This window comes from Bos indicus, chromosome 1, assembly GCF_029378745.1.
Source record: "Bos indicus isolate NIAB-ARS_2022 breed Sahiwal x Tharparkar chromosome 1, NIAB-ARS_B.indTharparkar_mat_pri_1.0, whole genome shotgun sequence".
Taxonomy (NCBI): domain Eukaryota; kingdom Metazoa; phylum Chordata; class Mammalia; order Artiodactyla; family Bovidae; genus Bos; species Bos indicus.
In genome coordinates, this window is record NC_091760.1 from 88,736,411 (window position 1) to 88,753,531 (window position 17,121).

The 17,121-nt window shown below is 37.4% G+C and overlaps 1 protein-coding gene across 6 annotated transcripts in view; it reads right to left on the reverse strand.

Annotated features, from left to right (window-relative positions):
• Positions 1-452: 452 nt before the first annotated feature.
• KCNMB2 (potassium calcium-activated channel subfamily M regulatory beta subunit 2) overlaps positions 453-17,121 on the reverse strand; it is a 301,884-nt gene continuing 285,215 nt past the window's right edge. For all 6 annotated transcript variants that reach the window (XM_070791694.1, XM_019959454.2, XM_070791660.1 and 3 more), the window contains 2 exons: positions 16,359-16,554; positions 453-1,757 (listed from right to left, as the gene is read on the reverse strand). In XM_070791694.1, coding sequence (XP_070647795.1) covers positions 1,473-1,757; positions 16,359-16,554 — 481 coding nt within the window. In that variant the 3' untranslated portion in view covers positions 453-1,472. The remainder of the gene's footprint in view (positions 1,758-16,358; positions 16,555-17,121) is intronic.

Genomic DNA, 17,121 nt, shown 5'->3' on the forward strand with positions numbered 1-17,121 from the left:
AGTTTTAGTTACACATTTGCAGTCCTGATTATACCCTATGGATTTGTTTTTGAAAATCAAACTAAGAATTACAATATCACAGAATCCTTTCTATTTCATCAGGTTAGTTTCACTATTCATTCCACACATATGATTTGTAAAATTCTGCAATACCTAGAAAACCTTGATTATAAAAGGTACTTATATATAAAAAGGTACTTAAATATAGATGAGAAAGACAGATGTTTGTTCTTCTTCTTCTGATATTGATGTTAAATAAAAGATGGAATGTTTTTGTCTAAAACCAGTTCCTCATTTTCCTTCCCCCTCCCGACTCCAAACACAATGTGAATGGCAGTGTGAACAAAAGCTTCCTTTAAATCTGTTATTCAGTCCAAGTGTGTGTTAGGGAAAAATTGTGTATAAAACCTAACAACAAAAAAAGAGAATTGTAAATAGAAAAGTAAAGCATGTAGATGAGACAAATATTCTCTGCTATAATTTTAAAATCCCAGTGGGGTATACTTGTCAGAAAGAGAGACTACATACTCATTAATTTAAACATGAATTCTCAAAAGCAACATTCTAACATGTTAATTTGCCATGATAGATTTATCCATTGAAACCAGTCCACCAGTCTTGACCAGCAAGTAAGATCTTAATTCTAACAGTTCAATTGAAATGGAATAAAGATTTTCACACAAATATCTTAGTAACATAGACTTTCCTGGATTGTATTCAACATTGTCAGTTCACAGGTAATGAAACTCCTGGTAAATGTTAGCTTCTCACACAGTAGCAGGGTCTTACATGGAAAAGGGCTCTGTTCATTTTCTATTAAATCACAGGAAGAGATTATAGAATTGGTTAATGAAAACAGCTTATTTTTTGGAAATCAGTTAAAAAATCTAAAGTTATGAGTACAAAGTAATAAAAGAAAAAAATAGCTGCTGGGAATCCCCTCTTCTTTACAGTGATATGGTAGAAATACAAAGAAAACGCACAACATCCTTTAGTTAGGAAATCTGGTCCCTTCGCTTGCTACAGGGCTCAGTTTAGAGTAAGGAAAGAAAAAATATTTTTGGCTGCAGCTTTAGTAAACAATGAATGACAAAAAATATTGCAGAAATATCAAGAGATCTGACAACTCTGAGCACAGATCTTGTCCCATTGATATTGCCTATGTTCCTCCATGAAGCTTGGCAAATAAATAACTGAGCCTGATTTTGGCAGAAGGAGAGAAGGAAGTACTAGTTCCAGCATTGAACCAAGATTAAGAAAAAACCCAACCAACAAAAAACAGTTATTTCTTTTCCTGAATAATAAAGACATCATGTTTGCATATAGAACAGCTTTTGCATTATTGCTCTACGTATAAGAATATATTAAAGAACTCATAACAGACTACACATTACAAACTTAAGGTTCTTTGGTGAAGAATGAAAGAAAACAGTATTTGAGCTTTAAAGAAAATGATCTCATCCACTTTGATTTTATCTGTTGATCCGCTGGATCCTTTCACAGAGCAGGGAAAGATACTGTGTGAGTTTCACCATGGCAACAATTGCCACGCCCCCAGCCATCATGCATGTTGGCCAAAAGAGTGAATGGAACAGCACGTTGGAACTGTAGAGTTTGGTTAGGATGACACTCTTCTGGTTTCCTTCCGGGTCAGAGTAGCAGGAGAAGTGTTGGTACTTCCTGAAGTTTTCCATGACAACATTCACCAGGGACATGGATTCTTCAAAATTTTTTCCACACTTAGGTATATAGGAGCACTGTGGAAAATGAGATAAACTGTCACCAGAAAATACTGTGTGTGTGTGTGTGTGTGTGTGTGTATCTGGTACGAGGAGGGGTGTAGAGGCCAACTTAATGATCTGTGAAATAAGCATGATTTTTAAAAATATATATATATTCAAACTACTGCCTCCAGAAACTCTGAGAACTCACACACTGATTAAAACAATGCTTTAAGGTATTTGACCAAGATGTACTTTGATAGCTCATTCATATAGTTTAAATATTGATTAAAATCAAATACTCAAGTGGATTCATTTTGCCACAGCTAAGCATGGTGTTATTCTCCAATGAATATACTTTTCCACAGAATAGAGTGTCAGCCTTTCATCATATCTGTCCACAACTGTCCATGTAATATCAAAAGCTGCCAGTTCTCTCAGGGAAAGTAGTTTACTCTTGTCTTTTTTGGCTTGGCTTGATTATTTGCAGTCAAATCACCTTGGCCAAGAAGACAACTATACCCCTGATGAGTTGCTAAAAACGAATCTTGGAAAGTGTAGGGATATTGAATAGTTGAAGAGCTGTGATAAATAGTTCATGCCTAGTTAGCACTGACAAAGTAAATTTTTCCATAAAGCACGGACAAATAAAGCAGAATTAATTCAATTTACTCTTAAACTAGCACTCATCTAAGAATTTAAAGTATCTTTTCTTTGATCTTTTCACCTATTATTGTTCTTGCTGTCTCTCTTCTATATGCCTCTCTTTTTTTCCTACGTACCTATATCCTTTGATTTCTTTCTTTGTATCTCTCTTTCCCTTTTCTGCCCTGTCCCCTCCTGATGATATTTTCCCCCTCTTTTCCCTCTTCCTGTTCTTTCTCTTTCTCTCTCTCTCTTTTTCTCTTTCTCCTCTCTCTCCCTCTTCTCTTGGTACAGATGGAATTAAGGAACTTTGTAGTTTTTCTTATTATTTATAGATATGTTTTTGCATATATTTTCCTAAATTAAAAAGCATACTGAGTGAAATAAGTCAGAGAAGGACAAATATTGTATGATATTGCTTATATGTGGAATCTAAAAAATGGTATAAACGAATTGATTTATAAAACAGAAATAAAGTTACAGATGTAGGAAACCATGGGGACTGAAATATATACACTACTATATAGAAAACAGATAACTTATAAGGACCTACTATATAGCACAGGGAACTCTACTCAAGACTCTATAAGGATGTATTAGGAATAGAACCTTAAAAAAGAGTAGATACATGTATAACTCATTCACTTTACCATACAACAGAAAGTAATACAACAGTGTAAATCAACTATACTCCAATTAAAAAAAAAAAAGCAGTCTTTGAGGAGATGAAATCTCGGTGACCCTCTTCCTTGGTCTGTAAATGAGCAGTGAAAAAACTGATATAATAATGAATCTATTTTTTAAAAAAAGTTAGGAAAAAAGTGATTTAAGTCACTTCTCTGGGACATACGTGGGCCTTAGTTAAGTCTTTACCCTCTTTATGATAAAAAAGGGTTTTTATTGCCTCCCAATAGGAAAAAAATTCCTATTCCTTGTTATACGCATTATCAAATGGTTAATTTAATTGATTTATCTGAATTAAGATGGTTAGTGACAAGATTGCTGATGAACTGGTTATTTTAATGTGAATTAGAAAACTATGCTGCATCATTAAAACACTGTTATTCTCTGTTGAAAATTGTCATACTACACTGAATTCATGAAAAAAAAAAACCCATATATCTTACTGATATTACCAGTTTATAAGATGTGATTTAAATATTGACAACATGACTTTTACAGTCTCATTGGCACTCCTAGGATTGTACAGTACTGTACACAACTCATAGGACTGTAAAAAGAGACACAGATGAGATGAGCTGTTGGTGAACTTCGAGGGACACTGATGGAAGCTTTGGGGCAGGATTCTGGAATTCCAGACACCAATTTAGACTTGTATATTTCACGGAAAGGAAATATAAAAGAAATGGAATGAGTTTTGCTAATGGAGTATGTTTGAATGACTCTTTTCCCCGATTCCCTGGTGGCTCAGAAGTTAAAGCATCTTCCTGGAATGCGGGAGACCTGGGTTCGATCCCTGGGTCGGGATAGATCTCCTGGAGAAGGAAATGGCAACCCACTCCAGTACTCTTACCTGGAGAATCCCATGGAGGGAGGAGCCTGGTAGGCTACAGTCCATGGGGTCACAAAGAGTCGACACGCTCTGAGCAACTTCACTTTCACTTTCACTTTCCCCCCATTTAGTGGGTATTCTGGCACCTCAATTTTTTTACTGTGCAATAATTATTAGATTATTTCTCTATAAACATCAGGAAGATTCTGCAATTAGTTAAGAAAGGAGAATGTGCATACTGATATTCATTGTAAACAAGGCTTAATGTTCTCATACAAGGGCTGGTTGATAATTTCAGATTTAATCAGCAAAGAATAAATGTGAGTACACTCATAAATGTGAGTACTGCAGAGACCTGGTGCTAGCACAACATTAAGGGTCTGAAAGTGTCCCCAAGAAAGCAGAATTTCTCAGCGAGTTATAACTTGGTATAAAAATTGGCCTATGACTGCTGTGAAACAAATTTTCTACCAGTTGGATGCTTTCTGGATCAAAAGGGTTTAAAATAATAAGGGGATACCTTTATATTTTTCCTTCTTTAGAGCTGCCCAGATCATGTCTATAATTTTTTTTAATGCTTTGATTTGGAAACCGTTAAAAAAATTTAAAGACATTTGTGGTTGAATTAAAAATGAGCCACTTTAGAATATAAATGCATCAGGCTTCTTTATATTTTGGCACCAAGAGAGTTTATAGTAGTAGTTTTAGTGGCTAACAGTACTAAGTTATTGAAATGATTTCAATAAAAATGGCATTCCATTAAAAATAGAGTTTTTTTCATTTCTTATGCTCTTGTGAATTGATTTGACTTTAAAATTTATTTGGATAAATGTTTATCAGCCAATGACAATAATTTTGTCACTACATAAGATTCTTCCAGATACAATGAGATATAAATTATTTTTGAGACCATTTAGCAAGGCTGTAATAGAGAAGTTGCTTTATTAAAGTTTGAAGTCATCAAGGTCTCAAATGCATGTGTTTGGACTAGCCAGATGAGGCATGTCCCATATGGTTGGATGTGGGTCCTCATGGCCAGTGGCACTTAGAAATGCAGCTCCACATTATTAGTGGAGAAAAGATTCCTCTGCTCTTGTGCTTTTAGCTTTTTCTAACCATGCCACTCTCCACCTTTCAACACACATAAATTGCCTCACACTAGACTAATATTATCCCTGGAAATTCTACCATATGTCAATAATTCATTTGCTTTTATTATTGGTGAGACATTTTGTGCTTGTGAATGTATGAGGTAGTATAACAAGCCCCTGATATGTCATCAGGAGATCTGGTTACTGTGTTACTGTTTTTCTATAACCAAGTTACTTGGCTTGTTGATTCCTCAGAATCAACTTCTTTATATATATATAATATGGTTATATTATATATATAATATATATATTAAGCTATTAATGTTATATATAATTAATTAATGTTATATATAATTAATAATTGTATATATTGATGCCAGGAGGCTTCCTGGCAGGGGTGTGTGAGGGTTAAATTATGAACATGCATAAAGGCTCAATAAGTTTTTACTAATAAATTTTTTATTGAAATGTCCCATTTGTTTGTATGATCTATAAAGTCTTTAACTACATGCTCCATACTAAAGAACAAAAACTTTAAGGATGGTAAAATGAGTACAGGAACAGACTTGTTTGGTAACTCTTGTCACGTGTTCCTTGTTTTTGTGTCCAAAGAGATCTGATGTTATGCTACACCCTACATTAGGATTCTAGATTTCTGCTTCAAAGTATAGCCATGTGTTTGTTTCTAAGACTGGTATGAATTTGGGGTAAGGATTTAGTGATCTTATGATTTCATCATTTATGTGATTAGTTTGGAGTATGTAGAATGCATTTCAACAAATGAAAATTTGAGTAAGTGATCTACGCTTAGTTGGAAAAATGTAATGTAGATTGAAAAGATAAAAATCCTGGAGTTCTTAAATCATTCTTTTTTGATGGAAAGTGTGGTCTAGGAAAAATTTTATTTTAGAGTGCATGATACATAACATAAAGGAACATAGGAATAATAATTTTATATATAAGACACTTGCAGAATACACAGAAGAACTATACAAAAAAGATCTTCATGACCCAGATAATCATGATGGTGTGATCACTCATCTAGAGCCAGACATCCTAGAATGTAAAGTCAAGTGGGCCTTAGGAAGCATCACTATAAACAAAGCTAGTGGAGGTGATGGAATCCCAGTAGAGCTATTTCAAATCCTGAAAGATGATGCTGTGAAAGTGCTGCACTCAATATGCTAGCAAATTTGGAAAACTCAGCAGTGGCCGCAGGACTGGAAAAAGTCAGTTTTCATTCCATCCCAAAGAAAGGCAATGCCAAAGAATGCTCAAACTACCGCATGAACTCCTTATTGCCAAATTCAGACTTATATTGAAGAAAGTAGGGAAAACCACTAGACCATTCAGGTATGACCTAAATCAAATCCCTTATGATTATACAGTGGAAGTGAGAAATAGATTTAAGGGACTAGATCTGATAGAGTGCCTGATGAACTATGGACGGAGGTTCGTGACATTGTACAGGAGACAGGGATCAAGACCATCCCCATGGGAAAGAAATGCAAAAAAGCAAAATGGCTGTCTGGGGAGGCCTTACAAATAGCTGTGAAAGGAAGAGAAGTGAAAAGCAAAGGAGAAAAGGAAAGATATAAGCATCTGAATGCAGAGGTCCCAAGAATAGTAAGAAGAGATAAGAAAGCCTTCCTCAGTGATCAATGCAAAGAAATAGAGGAAAACAACAGAATGGGAAAGACTAGAGATCTCTTCAAGAAAATTAAAGATACCAAGGGAACATTTCATGCAAAGATGGGCTCAATAAAGGACAGAAATGGTAGGGACCTAACAGAAGCAGAAGATATTAAGAAGAGGTGGCAAGAATACACAGAAGAACTGTACAAAATAGATCTTCACGACCCAGATAATCACGATAGTGTGATCACTCACCTAGAGCCAAATATCAAATGTGAAGTCAAGTGGGTCTTAGAAAGCATCACTACAAACAAAGCTAGTGGAGGTGATGGAATTCCAGTTGAGCTGGTGCCATCACTTCATGGGAAATAGATGGGGAAACAGTGGAAGCAGTGTCAGACTTTATTTTTTGGGGCTCCAAAATCACTGCAGATGGTGATTGCAGCCATGAAATTAAAAGACACTTACTCCTTGGAAGGAAAGTTATGACCAACCTAGATAGCATATTCAAAAGCAGAGACATTGCTTTGCCAACAAATGTCCATCTAGTCAAGGCTATGGTTTTTCCAGTAGTCATGTATGGATGTGAGAGTTGGACTGTGAAGAAAGCTGAGCACCGAAGAATTGATGCTTTTGAACTGTGTTGTTGGGGAAGACTCTTGAGAGTCCTTTTGACTGCAAGGAGATCCAACCACTCCATTCTAAAGGAAATAGGTCCTGGGATTTCTTTGGAAGGAATGATGCTAAAGCTGAAGCTCCAGTACTTTGGCTACCTCATGCGAGGAGTTGACTCATTGGAAAGGACTCTGATGCTGGGAGGGATTGGGGGCAGGAGGAGAAGGGGACAACAGAGGATGAGATGGTTGGATGGCATCACCAACTCAATGGGCATGAGTTGAGTAAACTCTGGAGTTGGTGATGGGCAGAGAGGCCTGGCGTGCTGCAGTCCATGGGGCTGCGAAGAGTCAGACATGACTGAGCAACTGAACTGAACTGAAGACACTTGCACACCACTTAAAATTTGTTTATATATATATATTTTCTTTCTTTCTTTCTTTTTCTTTTTTTCCTTTAACATGGCTATAGGCCCTTCTTTTGTGCCTAACATATGACTACAGAGGGGCTTCCCTCATAGCTTACGTGGTGAAGAAGTTTCAAGCAATGCCAAGAGACCTGGGTTTGATCCCTTGGATGGGAAAGTCCCCTGGAGAAGGGAACAGATACGCACTCCAGTATTCTTGCCTAGAGAATTTGATGGAAAGAGGAGCCTGTTGGGCTACAGTCCATGGGATTGCAAAGAGTTGGAAACAACAGAGCAACTAACACTACGACTATAGAAACCTAGCAAAACTCTGAGGCAGCCATTCGGGGAAGATTTAGACTCATATCTTTCTTCTCAATCCTGAATTCTGTTAATAAACTTTTGTACTTTCCCCGATCTCTTAAATTCTCTTTAGTATTGAAAATACAGAGATGGCCCCACAGCATGACCTTTCGTCTTCCAGCTGAGGAAACCTGGGTCCTGTCACCTTCTTCTGACTGTCCTTTCCCTTCCAACAAAGATCCAGCAACTGCATCTCCTCTCCCGTTCTTTGGAAAAGAACTGAAAGTTTTTGTTTCTTAGCCTCCCTTCCAGAATCTTTCACATGGATAGAGTTATTTTTATTCTTGTGATGGACAGAAGTTTTGAGACAGTACCTGTTGGGTGTTTGCTTAGACATGCTTCACTAGGCAAGTGTGAAGCAAAAAGTGACAGGCCTTCAACCCAAAAATAAAAGCCATGGGGATGAGTGTGGGCAGTAAGAGGGGGATGTTTGGCTGGACAACCTCACTGGTCAGCCTCCTTTCCTTTATGACAGTAGGAAGGGAGCTGTCAATTCTCAAGATCACCTAAGGGAAAGAGTTTGTTCTCCATTTGTTCTTTTATTAAAAAGGCAGTGTCTTATTTCAGAGAGGAGTTAAGTTTAATGAAATCTAATGAATACTTTTTGAGTACCTCTAAAGTACCAGGTTGCATGCTGGGCATAGGCATGAAAAACATCAGCAATTTGAAACAGATCATTAGAGAGAAATAGGACAAAGCTGGGAGGAATGAAATGGGACAGCAATGAGGCTGAAAAGGCTCTCAGTAAAAACTCTACACTTTGCAGAAAGGGACGTGAAAGTGAAAGTCATTCAGTCGTCTCTGTCTCTTTTGGATCCCATGGACTGTAGGCCACCAGGCTCCTCCATCCATCAAATTCTCCAGGCAAGAATACTGGAGTGGGTAGACATTGCCTTCTCCAAGGGATCTTCACAGCCCAGGGATTGAACCTGGGTCTCTTGCATTGCAGGCAGACTCTTTACCCTCTGAGCCACTAAGGGAGACTCTACACTTCACTGAGGTGGGCCACAAATTTGCTCTCAGAACTCTGTGGTATCTATGGCATGCTAGTTCACAATGTCTATGAGATATACACAAAAGTATTGCTCGTGTGAAACATAAATATTCTTGGTTCTGATGTCAGATAGGACTTCTTCAGTGTTCTCAAACAATGAGTGCTGTATACATGTTTATTAAGCATACATGGTGTGCCAGGCTTTGTGTTCTGTGCTGGAGAAGGGGACATAATCCCTACGTTAAAAGGATGTAGAGATGCCCAACTGTCTGTCTTGGAGCACTCTAGCCCACAGGGATATTCTGAACTTTTGAGTTCTTTGAACGCTAGTGATGGACAGAGGAGATGAGAGAGTAAACTGGGATGTTATTTTCATTCCCGTTTGAGACTTTTAAAAAAGTGAATCTCACAAAATCTAGTGTAGAGTTTAAGTTTGCATTTGTAGTATCTGCTTGATTTTGGCAAGTGGGACTGTTTGAAATGTTTCACAGAGGAGAGGAAAACAGTATTCACAGTCTGCTATGTGATATGGTTTCCTGCAGCATTGAGACACAGGTCCCTCAAGAGAGGTTTTCCTTTTCTGTGTTTCCCAGGGCTTTCACATTTGTTATGGCATTTCTGCTTGATGTGGAGTAGATGGGAAGCTTAAAAGACCCAGGAAATTCACTAATGAAATAGGAGCCATGTGGAGCCTCAGGATTAGTCAGGAACCACAGTAGATTGAACCGGGGAGCGTTCAGGTCCATGATGTGTCCAATTAGGCCTTGAGAAAGTCAGATATCAAGTCTGACCTTGCCCTTCACCCTGGTCCTGTTTCTCAGCAATGGAAAGAATTAGGTTCATTTTCCAGGTTTTTCTTCTTGATGCTCAGTGCAAGCTGTTTGTGGTAACATTCTTCCCTCCATTTCTGCATAAAGATGCCCTTAGCTGTGCAACAATTCACTTTTGGTGAGTAGTGACTAAATTTGGTCAATCACAGAATCATTTCTGAATCTATGATACACAGGCAGTTTCAGCAAATATCCAATAAATATTCCTAAGTTTAAGGTCCTAATTATGGGGATGTTGTATGTCAAAATTCCAGGTACATTTCCCCCCTCTCTTTGCAGGGTGCACATCTGTCTAATATCCATTCTGTGTAAACTGGTGTTGAATATACAATTTTGTCCCTGTGGAACACAGATAGTTCTATTCCTTGCTCATGGCCTTTTACCTGATCCTAAACACCTCTTGACATATGATGGGATGGCGTGGATTCTCACCTATTCACTAAAATATACCATCAGAAGGGTAAATATTTCATAGAATTTATAATTTTTAAAGCTCTTATCTGTACTCTCTCAAGAGAATGTGCTGTTTTGCTTTTTAAGAGATATCATGTTGAGGTAAAGAGATTTAGTTTTAATTTAGACCTAAGTTGTGAATGTGTGACTTTGCGAAAATTATTTCATTTTCTGAGTTCACCTTCATTTTGTGAAGTGATGATAGTAGTGGTATCTAATATGTGGGATTGCTGCTGCATTTAACAAGTGAGTTCATATAAAATATTTAGCCTTATACAGTGCCTGGCATATTGTAAGCTCTTGATAAAATATGGCTATTATTACTTTAGGAGTAGGGTTTTAGTTAGGATTAAATAAGATGATTTTTGTAAAGTTCTCAGCATAGTGCTGGCACATAGTATATGATAGACACTTAATAAATGTGGGTCCCTCTTTTTCTCTCATTTAGATTCTCAACCTCACTTTATTTTCTTCCCTTTTATCCTTATCCTACTAAATGCTGTGCAGAGGAACTCAGTGCTTACAAGCTTTGATTAAAATTTTAGAATCTCCCAGCATTCAAGATAAAAGCTAAACGAAATTGAAAACAGTGGTTCTGGCACTGTTTGGAGAGTTTTAGTTGTCACACATGGAGGAGGATGATACTAGTCTTCTAGCGGGTAAAAGCCAGGAATGCTGCTAAACGTCCTACAACCTACAAATCAGGTCTCCACCCTTCTCTCAGAGACAGCAAAGTAATATTCCACCCTAGATGTTAGTAGTCCTGAGGTTGAAAAATTCTGGTCCAAATATGTATACTCTCTGCATGTGGGGAAACCAGAAGGCTTCAGAGTGGGTGACAAAATGAGGGGTGATGTTGAGTTTGGAGCTTTAAATAATTGGCTAATTCATAAAGTTATTCTCCACTCAGAATAGCTGTCTTCCTTATTATAATTATATTATATACATATATATATAGATATATGTATAAAATATGGTATTGTGCTTGTGTGTGTGCTAAGCTGCTTCAGTTGTGTCTGACTCTTTGCAACCCTATGGACCCTAAAGTAGCCCTCTAGGCTCCTCTGTCCATGGGATTTCCCAGCAAGAATACTGGAGTGGGTTGCCATTTCCTTCTCCATGGGATCTTCCTGACCCAGGGATAGAATCCCCATCTCTTACGTCTCCTGCATTGGCAGGTGGATTCTTTACCACTAGTGCCACCTGGGAAGCCCATATAGTATTATACTACATATCAAAAATGGATATATTTTCTGGTTTTGCACAAAAATTCATTTGAAATATTCTCTTAAATCAGATGGGCACTTTGGGGGATCCCTGGTAGGTAAACAAAGTTTTAACCTCTCAAAGGAGATCAGCATTGAGAAGTTTGACAACCACAGTGAATCAATACTCAGCCACTGTTTATGATCCCAGTGGCAGCCTCGTTGCCAGGAGAGGCAGGGGCCCTTGAACCTTCTTGCAGCTCCTAGAGATTGTTAGTCAGTCAGTTGCTCCACCAGAGCATGCCAGCTTATCAGCTTAAGCAGCTTCAGTTGTACTAGTGACAAGAGGTTGGTCACTGGGCTTAAAAGCTAAAGAAAAAGAATATATGAGAGAGTGTGAAAATTTAAAAATAAAATCCTTTTGAATCTCATTCTATAAAGAAGCAGAAAGCTTGACTGATATCTCTTTGCCTCCTGTTGTCTCAAATCAAACATTTTCAGTAGTGTGCTTTATGTATCAGTAAAACCATGCCCATTCCTTGGTAACTATAGGAAAGGTTACTATTTTTGGTGAGCTTGGGGAATAGTAATAGGAAGGAAAGGTGAAGATGGAGAATATTTTAATTTCCTCCCCAGGAATATTCTTTATGTTTCTCATGCTACCTTAAGATCATGGTTTAGTGACCTTTTGACATGGTAGTAACTGTATTTTCAATGTACGTATTATACTTCTAATTAAAGGCAGAGGACAGCTAACCAGAGAGTGAAGAATCACTGGGCCAAGAAGGTGCGCCTACTGTTTGGTGTTACGTTTCCCCTTGGAGTGTCTGTTGATTCTAAAAGGGACTGAGATCCCAGAGGGCTGGATGGAATTGTTGATAGCCTTGTAGAGCTAGGGGTAGGAATTACCATTACAGCCTATCAAATGTGGGCCCATATTCACTTGGGTTGGCACAGTTCAAGGCAGCATCCTAGGAGTGATGGTCAACCTGAAGAAGATAGGTCCTCACAGGGACTTCAGCTCAAACTTGAATATTTCAGTTGTTGTAGTCAGAATGAGGTGATCATGATTTGTAGGTAGGGGCCTTGCAAAAGCAAATGGAAATAAGTTTTGGAAAAGATGAGATCATGACATCAAACTAGGCTTAAAATTGTTTTTATAAATATTTTTTCAGATATGATATCTGACATCTAATAAAAAATAGCCAGACATTACAATGCAGCATGAAAACAATCAAGAAACAAAAAATAGAAGAGGCCCATAGGGTCTTCAGATTTCTTGAAGTTATCAAAATAAACTTTAAAATAACTACAATTTTACTTTTAATATTGAAGAATTTAAAAGACAAAAATTAGAATATTGCAGAAAACTAGAAAGTGTAAAATAAGATTGAAACAGGTATTCTAGAAATGAAAAATACAGTGAGAGAAATTAAGAGCTCAATGGATTATGGGTTTAATGATAGATTTGTCAGAGCTGAGGAAAGAATTGCAAATCAGAAGATAGGTCAATATCTAGAAAGAAGCACAGAGAGACAAAAGGAGGGAAAAATACTAAAGAGACAGGAAGTTATACAGGGGATATAATGAGAATGCCTAACATGGTCCATTGGAGTCTAAAAAGGAGAAGCAGGAAAGAATGAGACCAGAGGAAATATTGATGAGATAATGACTGAAGACCCCCTAAAATTGTCAAAGAACATCAAGGAACAGCAGGAGAGGCCCTTGGAACACTAAGCAGGCAAGATAGAAATAAATGTTCACTTTGGCACATAATAGTAGTTCAACTGTGAAGAATTAGAGAAAATAATCTTTAAACCAGACCAAGATTACCTTCAAAGAAGTAGCAATTAGACTGAGAGCTGATTTCCAAATAGTTATAATTCTTACCAGAAGACAATGGAATGTTTTCAATGTACAGAAACAAAAAAACAGCCAACTTAGAATTATATACTCAATGAATAGAAACTTTGAGAATGAAACAAAAATATTTTCAGACAAATGAATACTTTCAGAGATTTCTTTAGAGAAGATATTGTACTAAGTATTAAAGAATGTTCTTCAGGAAGTAGAAAAAAATGATCCAGACAGAAGACCAAAGATAAAAGAAGGAATGAAGAAGACACATCTAAATAGATAACTACGATATATAAAAGCTGGAGAAGGCAATAGCAACCCCCTCCAGGACTCTTGCCTGGAAAATCCCATGGACGGAGGAGCCTGGTGGGCTGCAGTCCATGGGGTCACAAAGAGTCGGACTTGACTGAGTGACTTCACTTTCACTTTTCACTTTCATGCACTGGAGAAGGAAATGGCAACCCACTCCAGTGTTCTTGCCTGGAGAATCCCAGGGACGGGGGAGCCTGGTGGGCTGCCGTCTATGGGGTCACACAGAGTCGGACACAACTGAAGCGACTTAGCAGCAGCAGCATATACAAAAGCAATATAATATCTACATGGGCTTAAGGTACATATAGAATAAAAATGATAATATGTAACTTGAAAAGAGAATAAATGAAGGTAAAATGTTTTAATAGCCTTGATTAGTCAAGATTTCAAGTTGTAATGACTAAACACTAAAAGAACAGTAATAGAACAGATAACTTCCAAGAAAATCGAGGGGAAAATGGAATCATAAAAATAATCCAGTGAGGAAAGGGTGGTCTTTTCATAAACGGACTTGGGCAAATGATTGTCCATATGAATAAAAAGAAAATCTAGAAACTTGACTCTTGCATGAAAATCAATTCCAGGCAGATTGTACTCAAAATGTGAAAGAAAAAAAAATAACATTTCTAGAAGATAATTTGGGAGAATGGCTTCATGACTTCTGGATAGGTAAAGACTTTTTAAACAGACAGCAGGACAGTCAAACGATTGGAAAAAAAAAAAAAAGAAAAGGAAAGAAAGAAAGAGGAAGAGAAAGAAGAAAGAAAGGAAAAAAGAAAAGAAAAATAAATATTGACAAGGACAAGATTTGGTTGCACTAAAATTAGAAATTTCTTTCATTCAAATACATCATTAAGAGAGAGAGTGAAAAGACATTTCATATCCAGAGAAGATATTTGCAACACAACAATCAAGGAAAGTTTGCATCTAGATTTAAATAATTCCTATAATGAGTACTAAGAAGAAACAATCCAATGGAATCAATTCAATAGAAAACAAGGGACTTGAACAGACATTATACAAAAAAAGATATTCAAAATGCCAATAAATGAATGAGAAGGTGCTTTCTGATGGCGTTAGTCATCAGAACTGTAAGGTTCTGATTTCCTGCAGTGCAGGACATGTTTTATTTCTTTGCTTTCATAGTAATTCCTTAGAGGATCTCTATAGGTGCTTAAGCTGCACTTTGTCATTTCTTGCATGTCTCACAGTTAAAAACAAGGTAAATAAACTAAACGATGACCTAGTATCATGCTGACGGCAGACAAAATACTGGTTCTAAAATTTTAGTGGAGACTTTCTATGGTAGTTTCACTCCCAGTTTATAGCTTACATATTGCATTCACAGGGCTGTACTAATAAAACATCAAGACAAGAAAATGGAAATATGTTTCAGTTTTTCATGTCTATTCAGTTTTGGCCAATTTTCAATTTCTTGGAGATTTGAGAATTTTATAAGTATCCATAATTACAGGTCAGTTTTTATTTAAAAACTTGACTTGAGGGATCTCGAAAAACATATTTTGTGGGAGAACTAGCTATGTATATTTGTAGAATAGGATTAAGACTGGTATTGTTTGTGTTCTTTTCCACAAATGAAATCAGAGCTGACCTTGTGTCTTCAGAGATATTTGCAAGAATTCTTTTAAGTTAATGTAACCAAAAGGCAAGGGTTTCCTTATTTGTGCTAATATATCAGAAAGCAAATCCTATGTTCTAGTACCATGCTCCACAGCTATTGAATTTTTTCAATACATATAATCTGTATCATTTAACTGCTGATAATTGTAGAGTTTTTACAAGAAAGACTAGAGTTGTGAGAGTTGTATCCTGGTGACGAGGGCCAATTGTCCTATTAGAGAATGGCATCAGGTTGTCTTGGCATATGAAAATACTGCTGCCATAAATCGAAAACACAATGTATTTAACTTAAAATTGATAATGGCAGGTTGATTCTGCTGACACTTTACTGGTTATCCCAGACCTTTTAAATGCAAGTTTTATTTGCAGCTTTAATGCAGAGATACTAAACATTTAACAGGTGCATTTGAATATATTAGTGCTGGAAAATTCAGCCTTGATGAACCTAACATATATGAAGAAATAGGCACAGGCACACATACTGTGACCATGGATTGAAGGTCTTGCCTGTGCTTTGCTGGGCACTCTCTGTACTCTCTTCTCATTCTCACAATGACCTTGCAAGATGGTCATTGTTATTACCTTTTTAGAGAAGAAGATACTGGGGCTCAGAGAGGTTAAGTTACATCTCCAAGACCATAGAACTAAGTGACAATGACCTTGGGAAAGCAAAATACAATTTAACTCCATGGTTCCCAGGTATATGACAAATACCTGTTGGGTTTTTGTGGGTTTTTTTGGCTTATATAACTCTGATTAAGCTTCACATTTGCTTTGAAAAATTTAATCTATTTGTGTATCAATAAGGATATGATGTTTACCCTTCTAAATGGATGTAAAGGCTAAACCTTCACTGCTACACAATGGGGACTGGTTTGACCATGACTTGCACAGAAAATAAATGTTTCTCAAGCAAGGGTCAAGTAGTGCAATGAACTCTGTGACTGGATGAGGCAAGGTCGACTTTGTAGTGGCATGTTTGCTTTGAAACGCTGGCACAGAGGAACTACAGAGAGAGATGAACTGGTGTGGAGCTACATGAGGGTGAATGAGATGCAGTGTGTGCCAAGCTCCTACCTTCTGATTGATTTTTATTGTCTCTTCTGTGTGGTAGAGAAGGAGCTTTTCACCGGAAGAAGTCAGGTTAACATACACCTGTAGGCAGGGATACTGAGAGAGTTTCCAGCAGTCCGGACCACAACTGAAGGAGCAGTTAAATGTTTCTGTGATGGATGCATTCAGCAAGGTGCACTGAGCCTCCTCGGTCCATACACTACATAGAGAGGAGAAGAGTAAGCACAGATGCTAAGGGCACAGAAACTGGAAGCAGAGGAGATCACTTGTCAGTTCCTTGACCTGAAGAATCTTCCAAATCTATAATACAACCTACTTGTAACGTGTATGCCTTTGCATAGAGCAGCTTTGTCAAAGTGAAAGTTGCTCAATCATGTCCAACTCTTTGCAACCCGATGGACTATACAGTCCATAGAATTGTCCAGGTCAGAATCTGGAGTGGGTAGCCTTTCCCTTCTCCAGAGGATCTTCCCAACCCAGGGATTGAACCCAGGTCTCCCACATTGCAGGCGGATTCTTTACCAGCTGAGCCACAAGCTAACTACAATATAAACATAGATAAATTTTGCCTGGCATCTGAGAACTTTTCCAATGATTTCTATCAAATATAGTATCATCTTTTCCAATGCTTGATTTAAATTAGATTTTTTTCCTTATAAAATTCACCAGTAAGGGTAAGGCAGCATCTTTTTACATCAGAGCCTGTACCCACCCTGCATTTCTATGTTGTAACCTGCTTCCTGTCATGCCTTGGTCCTCGCCTCAC